The sequence below is a fragment of the Sphaerodactylus townsendi genome, linkage group LG02 (assembly GCF_021028975.2).
Source record: "Sphaerodactylus townsendi isolate TG3544 linkage group LG02, MPM_Stown_v2.3, whole genome shotgun sequence".
Classification (NCBI taxonomy): Eukaryota; Metazoa; Chordata; class Lepidosauria; order Squamata; family Sphaerodactylidae; genus Sphaerodactylus; species Sphaerodactylus townsendi.
This window is the reverse complement of record NC_059426.1, coordinates 81,885,467-81,893,125: the sequence shown is the minus strand read 5'-3', so window position 1 is coordinate 81,893,125 and position 7,659 is coordinate 81,885,467. Positions and strand designations below refer to the sequence as shown.

Genomic DNA, 7,659 nt, shown 5'->3' with positions numbered 1-7,659 from the left:
CTCTCTCCCTCCCAGTTCTATTAGATTTTGTAATGGTATAATTTCTCCTTCACGAACTAAATCAGACACTTTATGTATTCCTTTTTCTTTCAAATTTTTTATAATTTTCCAACCTTCTATTCCAGTCACGCTTGCCACTGGGGCTCTATCCAGAATGCCAGGCATCCATTTGCTTCTCCATTTTTTCCATATATCCATATTCACTTTTCTTGGGCCTATTACTCTATGTTTTATGTTTTTATAATCATTTGTATGAATACCATAGCTACCAATTCCTTCATTTGCTTCATTTTCAAATTTCAACCATTTTGAGGTATTATCTTCATTGATATCTAATAAACTCTTTATCTGGAATGCCTCAAAATATTCCTGGGTTTTCGGTATTCCCCATCCTAGAAGACCATTTGGCATATATACTATTTTATTCATCACTCTAGCTTTTTTTTAATTAAATATCCATGCTTTTTTTTTCCTATCCCAATCCTCAAATTGTTTTTTGGTAATTTCCATTGGTAGTGTTCTAAATAAATAAGAGATTTTGGGTAACAAACACATCTTTACTGCTTTTATTTTCCCCGTTATAGATAGGGTTTTTGCTTCCCAACTTTTTATCTGATTTTGTATTTTTTTCCATCTATTTTCATAATTATATTTATACATCTTATTTTTTCTGGTAGAAATTATAATTCCTAAATATTTAATTTTCTTCTTTAATATCTCTTTATTGAACTGTTTCTTTTCTATATTCACTCCTAATATTTCTGTTTTATCCATGTTCACTGTTAACCCTGAATATTTCTTAAAATCTTCCAAAATTATTTTTAACTCTTTCATTGTATCCTCAGGATTAGTTGTTATCAATAATACATCATCTGCAAACATGTTTATTCTAATTTCTTCCTTATTTATTTTATATCCTTTTATTCTTCCATTATTTCTAATTCTATCAGCTAGGAACTCCATTGCCAGAAGATCTACTTTGGTTGGTATGTTGTCCAAGTGAAAACCACCAAATTATTAAAAATAAAATAAAAAAGAGTGGCAAACATGGGAATAATGCTTCCTTTCTAATTTGATCTTAAAGAATTTATTTTGAACTCTGAAATACAAAGGAGTCTATTTTGGCAACAAGTGGCTTTTAAAGGTCCCTTTTGATAACTTTTGCAAAGTTAGAACTCAGCTTAATTACGATGTTTTGGTTTGTGGCAATTGGGTTAATGTTGAATGAAGGATGTGTTATTGTATAAACAACTCTAAACTGAATAGTAGCATTGACAATTTATGGTGTTTTCTGTGGAACAAGATGGAAGGACTTTATTGTGCCTCTCTCAATGAACATCCAGAGGAAACTATATCAAATGCTTTAAATAAAGGGACTCTGGGGAACAGACTACTAGTACTTTCTGATTTTTTATCTCACTTAATATAGACTGGGAGAGTCTTGCAGTCTTGCAGTCATGTGAAGGATTTTGATGGGTGTGTCTTTTCCAAATCAACCAGTGGTTAACAGTTTGGTACCAACTGTGGTTAATAGATTTACAAAGTGTCCAGCCCTCTCCCTTTTCCATCATGCTTTTCTCTCAGCATTTGTCTATACGGAAAACTTCAGGTCCCTTGACAAGCTATAATTTTGTGTGCTAAATGGAACTGATCATCAAATTATGACTGTGTGAAAATCACACCAGCCATTAGCACAAACTACAACACACCTTTTCCAACAGCAGTCTGCAGACATATCAACAGTGGCAATGTCACACTCATATACAACACATGACCTTCAACTGGCAAAGTCAGCTACATGATTTGCCTAATAGTAATTTAATCTGTATCAATAAAGACTATGGAACTACTCAGTATCTAGAGCAGGGGTCTGCAACCTGCGGCTCTCCAGATGTTAATGGACTACAATTCCCATCAGCCCCTGTCATCATGACCAATTGGCCATGGTGACAGGGGCTGATGGGAATTGTAGCCCATTAACATCTGGAGAGCCGCAGGTTGCAGACCCCTGATCTAGACAATGACTGCAATCCAAAGGGGGAGTGGCATAAGTCATAAGCCTCTATGGATTTTCCTGGGACAGAAAGAACAGAAAGACTCTCCTTCGCCCCCTGCACCCATACCACTGACTGCCTCTTTGAAGACAGTGCTGCAGCATCATCCCTGGCCACTGCTCTCCCTTTGGTTTGTGCTGCCCATGCCAGATTACACATGTAACTACTTTTAATTCAACAATTTGGGGGAGAAAAGCCCTTTTCTTTTTGAAGATTCAAGTGCTGATTCATGCTAATGCTACACTCTTTAAATTTGTTTACTGTGAAGAAACAAATCCAGTTCACCAGATAGATGTCTGTCGCTCATGTGGAGGAGTGGGAATCAAACTTGCTTCTTCAGCTTAGAGTCCACTGCTCTTAACTAACTACTAACACTGCCTCTCTAACAGGCTAGACCTTAGGAGTCAAACTCATGGCCCTCCAGATGTTATGGACTACAGTTACCATCATCCCCTGCCAGCATCATGCTGGCAGGGGATGATGGGGACTGTAGTCCATAACATCTGGAGGGCCACCAGTTTGACATCTATGGGCTAGACACTCCTGATGGCTGCTCTGTTTGTAGTATGCAGTAGAGATCAGATGTGTAAAGTAGGGTTGCACATAATGGGTTCAGGATTCACCAGGCAAACAGTTTCCTCCAGTGACCTAGCTATAGATTTTTTATGCGGGCAGGGCCACACCCCCACCTGCCCCGGGGTGTAGCCCTGCCTCCCCAAGCCCCGCCCCCGACAGTGTTTATAAAAGCAGCTCTCTGAGGCCAGGGACGGCAGACTCCCCTGCCCTGCTCCCCCCCCCACCGGCTGGGCTCCCAGCCGGCAGCTGGAAGCCCCTTCTGCCCTCCCCTTCAGGCAGAGGCGTAGCTAGGGAAAATGGAACCTGGAGCAAAATTTAAGTTTTGTGCCTGCCCCAATGGGTGGCCACTGTGATGCTGGAATCCAACCCCAAACAACATCACTTTCAATGGTGTTTAAACTAGGAAGCCCAGATTCTCCTTTTGAATCCACCTTAAAGGGAGAATCTGGGGTCCCCAGTTAAAACAACATTGAAGGTGATGCTGTTTTGGGGTGGATTCTCCCCCACCCTGAAACAGCATCACTTTCAATGTTTAAACTGGGGACCTCAGATTCTCCCTTTAAATCCATGCCAAAGGGGGTGGATTTAAAAGGAGAATCTGGGGAAATTTGGGGGGTGCCTGCTGTCAGGGGTGCAATTGTTAAGCTAGCAGCACCAAACTTTCAGGGTATCTTTAGGAGACTCTCCTGATGACACCACCCAGGTTTGGTGAAGTTTGGTTCAGGGGATACAAAGTTATGGACCCTCAAAGGTGTAGCCTCCATATTAGCTCCCATTGGAAACAATGGGGGATGGGGGCACCCCCTTGGTATCATCAGGAGAGTCTCCCAACAAATCCCTTTAATGGAGGGGGGGTTGGATACGAGCCCCCCCCTTACCTATGTCCTTGGTTTCCTCCTTCCTTGGCTGAGTCTTCACAAGAGAATGCAAACATTTTCAAGGTGACATTTTGTAATCACAAAGAATCGATTTATTTAAAGGAAAACTGAATTCCTTAGACCACTGACTTTGCCTCCAGTAATATCAGACCTCAATTCCCCTCTGTTTGCACAGAACACAGATCGACTCACAGCTCTATTCTCAGAGTACAGGCTTCTTGAACTTAACACCCAAGAAGATCTGGGAGACAAGCTGCTAATTTGGTGGCAGTGAGAGGGGGCAGTCCTGGGCAACAGCTTCTTACTAATCATGATACCCCCCCCCCCCCCCCCCGGCTAACACACACTTCCAAAGCAGACTCTTCTGTCTACCTGGGAACCCAAGAGGAATGCGGGCAGGTTTCCCAAGCCTTTGCAGAGGACGTCCCGCCCTTAGTCGCGCGGAGTCCTCCCGGACAGCTTTCTCAGGTGCTAGAAGGCTAGAGAGAGCTTGCCCAGACCACGGTCTGGCAGCATGGGGATGCAAATGAGGCAGAGCGCGTGCTCCTCGCAAGGAGGAGGGATTGTTTATGGAACCTCTGCCGGGAGCCACGCGCCGGGCGCGCGAAGTTGCCAAGCGAGCTTCCCATTGGGCGGGAGGCAACTGAGGAGCCGATCGGGCGGCGGAGGCGGGGGGTGGTGTGTGGCGTAAGGCGCGTCGCGTGCTGCTGCCGGGGGCTCGCGAGTGGCGGCAGCAGCAGCGCGTGTTGATAAGGAGCAGAGCTGCGTGGAGCCTGCCACAGAGGGGCTTTGACAGCGCGCAAAGTTGCTTACCAGAAGAGAGAGAGGGAGGGAAGGTGGGCTGTTCCAACGGGAGATTTACGCACAGGGTTCGCTCCCGACGGTGGCACCTGTAGGAAGCGGCTAAGCAACTTTCTGCCAGTCGCGGAGGTTTGCCTTACAAACTTTGGCATCTCTGCACATCCCATCCCCGCGGAGGCTGAGCCCCGGGTCGATGTCCCAAGATGAACGGCGGGGCAGCAGCCACGGTCGTGCAACCGGCAGCCCCCGCCGCGTGTGCGAGTTACCCGTTGCACGGCTGCAGTGGCTCCTTGGGGCTCAAGCTGCCAGCGGGGCAGCACCACCAGTGGGGCGCCGCGAAGACCTGCGGCGGCCCGCCGGGAACTCAGCCGTCTTCCTCCGCGGTACGCTGTAAGGGTTCTAAGCGGCGCTCGAGCTCGCCGGAGCTGCTGCGGTGCAAGAGGCGCTTGGCCTTCCCCGGCTTGGCGGGCGGCGGGGGAGGCGCGGCGGCGGTGGCGAGGCGCAACGAGCGGGAGAGGAACCGCGTCAAGCTGGTCAACCTGGGCTTCCAGACGCTGCGCCAACACGTGCCCAACGGCGCCGCGGCCAAGAAGATGAGCAAAGTGGAGACACTGCGCTCTGCCGTGGAGTACATCCGCGCCCTGCAGCAGCTGCTGGACGAGCACGACGCCGTCAGCGCCGCCTTCTCGGACGGGCTGCTGCCGCCCAGCCGCATGCCCGGCGCCCCCTGCCCCAGCGGCAGCAGCTCCTATTCCTCCGCCTCGCCCTCCTTCGACGGCCGCGAGGGCAGCTCGGTGCCCGGTTCGCCACGCTCGGTCTACTCCTCGGACGAGAGCGGCTACGAGGGGGCGCTCAGTCCCGAGGAGCAGGAGCTGCTCGATTTCACCAGCTGGTTTGGGAGCTACTGACCCCGACCCCCGGCAGGTAAGGTCTGGCGAGCGCCCGGGCGACGGCTCTCCTGGTCGGGGGAGCAGGGCCAAGCGAGCCGGCTACACGCCCTCGGCGTTACACTGTCAATAGACTGTTCTAGGCTGTGGGTCCATTCCCTCCACCCAATAGTCTTTTTCCAAGGTTGGAGACACGCATATCAGAACCCAACAATTGGATGCACACACTACCCAACAGCCATCATTTCGTGTGAACAGGGTAATGCAGTTTCCCCATGTCGTTACAATATTGTTTCATACAGAACAAGGCATGAGAATCCGAAGGGTTGCTCTAGTCACACTAAATGGCAAGCACGTGCATTGGGAGCATTGGTTGGCACCATTGGTGGACTTCTGGAATGTATGGTTTTAATGCCTGAAAAAGAGTAGGGTTGCACTCTAGCTGTCAGTTACCCACCCGCACATAGCACGTGGCACCTAAATGGGAAGTGTATGCCCCTGCCACCCGCTCAGAGCAGCTCTTATGGGGTTCTGGCACAGGAGTACAAAGGTAGCAGAAAGGTGAACTGTGTTTGTGGCAGCGAGCATGCAGCTGGCTCACCACAGCTTGTGGGAAGCTGACATTAAACCACAGCTGAAAAGAGTCATGCAAGTGAACTGCAACTGTGGTGTCTGTTGTGGCCTATCAAGTTTTATCGAAATTAGTAGGATTTACCATGAAGTGTGCTTACAGCTGGATCATCTGTGACATTGGTCTTCAGTTTAATATGTTTCTGTTCCAGAAGTGAGTGGAGGGGAACAATACCCTCATTGCTTTCGCTACAAAGCTGTGTACTTTGCCATGAGATCTTGGGCTGGAGTCTGTGCCATTATGGCATTTTTATTGTTTATCATCCTAGTGTTTGAATGAGGAAGAGCTTTAAACTTGGAAAGAAGAGAAATATTGGTGAAAATTATTGCTTTCAGGCAAGTTTGCAATACAAATGAACATAATAGCATTCCCTCCCCCCCACACACTTGTCTGATTTCATGGAAACTATCCTCCCTCCCCCATAATGGAAGGATTGCGGTTTCCATGCAAGAAATTTCCTCTCAAACTGCTGTCAAATCTATTCAAGCAAGCAGGAAGAAATCAGATTTATAGGCAACTTTACCTACTTGTCTGAAATAGGGATAGACATGTTGGAATAACATCACATGGGCCAAAAGCTGTTTGTAATTCAGAGGCATTAAAGTAAATAAATCTCTTGAACACAACTTTTCAATGTTTTCCGCTGAGCTCTGTTACATTTACATTCTCCTAATTGCTTTTCTGTTTTCTTTTGTAGCAACACTGAAAGCAATGCTGTGTAGGACCTCAGTACCTCATTGTCCCAGGCGGCTGTTAAGATGCAGCAGAAGAGTAACGAAGACTCTTAATTTAACATGCTTCCTGTTTTCCTCGAGCCTCATTGCAAAGGGTTTTTTTTAAAAAAAAGGTCAGATCTGTCTGACATTGATGTTTCCAGGTTCTTCCACTGAGCAAAAGACTGGTGGTTCGTGATCATTGTCTCTTTCTTTCTCTCTTTTTAAAAAAGTGCAATTATGTAAATAGATATTAGGGACCAAAATTTTAACCTGCTGTTGTACAGTAGTTTATGGTACCCTCTGACTCTTGAATTACCAATGAAAAGGCTTGTTTCTGATTCCAGTGGCAAACTGAGATGAAATGGACTTCCACTCTCAATATACGTGTACTTTTTAATGGGAAGGGGTGAAACAATTTAAACCTGATGCTTCCTTTTTTTAAATGGAAAGGGAATTTTTGTAATATCAAAATTAGACTTTATTATATGTAACTTGAACTGCCTGTGGGGACACTGTTAATATGAAGACTTATTTTTGTATAAAAATCTATAGAAATTGTAAGTGGAAAGGTTTGTAGAAGTCCATCCCATCTTTGGCTTCTTAACTATGCCGCTTAGGATGTTTGAGAACTTACACAACTTAGATAAAAAGTTTCCTAACATTTTCTACTAAAAGAGTATAAAACTGTTTATCTCGAATATGGTGTCCACATGTTTGTTTGGTGTCTGGTGTGAAGGTTCATTTGTTTGAGGAAAAAGCACCCTGAAGTTTTATTTTTAATGTATTGAAGGTATTTTTGTATGCACTTGCTAGGATTTATCAAGTTGTATATATGCAGTTTTTAAAGAGTATCCTATTTTATGTAAATTGACTTTATAAATAAAATCTATTTATAAATAGCTGTTGGGATCATAACTGTCCTTTTCTGTCTTGATGGGTGTGGAGGAAGAGAAGCCCACAATGGGAAGCCCACACCGCCCAGAGCCCTTGGGGATGGGGCGGTATAAAAATCCAAAGAATAAATAAATAAATAAATAAATATAAATTGAAAACTCTTTCTGGGTGCTTGGGCTGCTCTTATACACTATTTAAATTTCTGTGGATACCATTACATCC

At 45.7% G+C, this 7,659-nt stretch overlaps 1 protein-coding gene across 1 annotated transcript; it reads left to right on the top strand.

Annotated features, from left to right (window-relative positions):
• Positions 1-4,194: 4,194 nt before the first annotated feature.
• ASCL2 (achaete-scute family bHLH transcription factor 2) lies at positions 4,195-7,442 on the top strand. The gene is made up of 2 exons (XM_048483473.1): positions 4,195-5,233; positions 6,525-7,442. Exon 1 carries the CDS (start codon positions 4,513-4,515, stop codon positions 5,215-5,217), a length of 705 nt encoding a protein of 234 aa, XP_048339430.1. The 5' UTR covers positions 4,195-4,512; the 3' UTR covers positions 5,218-5,233; positions 6,525-7,442.
• The last annotated feature ends 217 nt before the right edge of the window (positions 7,443-7,659 follow it).

What these genes read in the sequence shown, in the direction of transcription:
- ASCL2 (XM_048483473.1), top strand. Translation starts at nt 4,513, where the DNA reads ATGAACGGCGGGGCAGCAGCCACGGTCGTGCAACCGGCAGCCCCCGCC.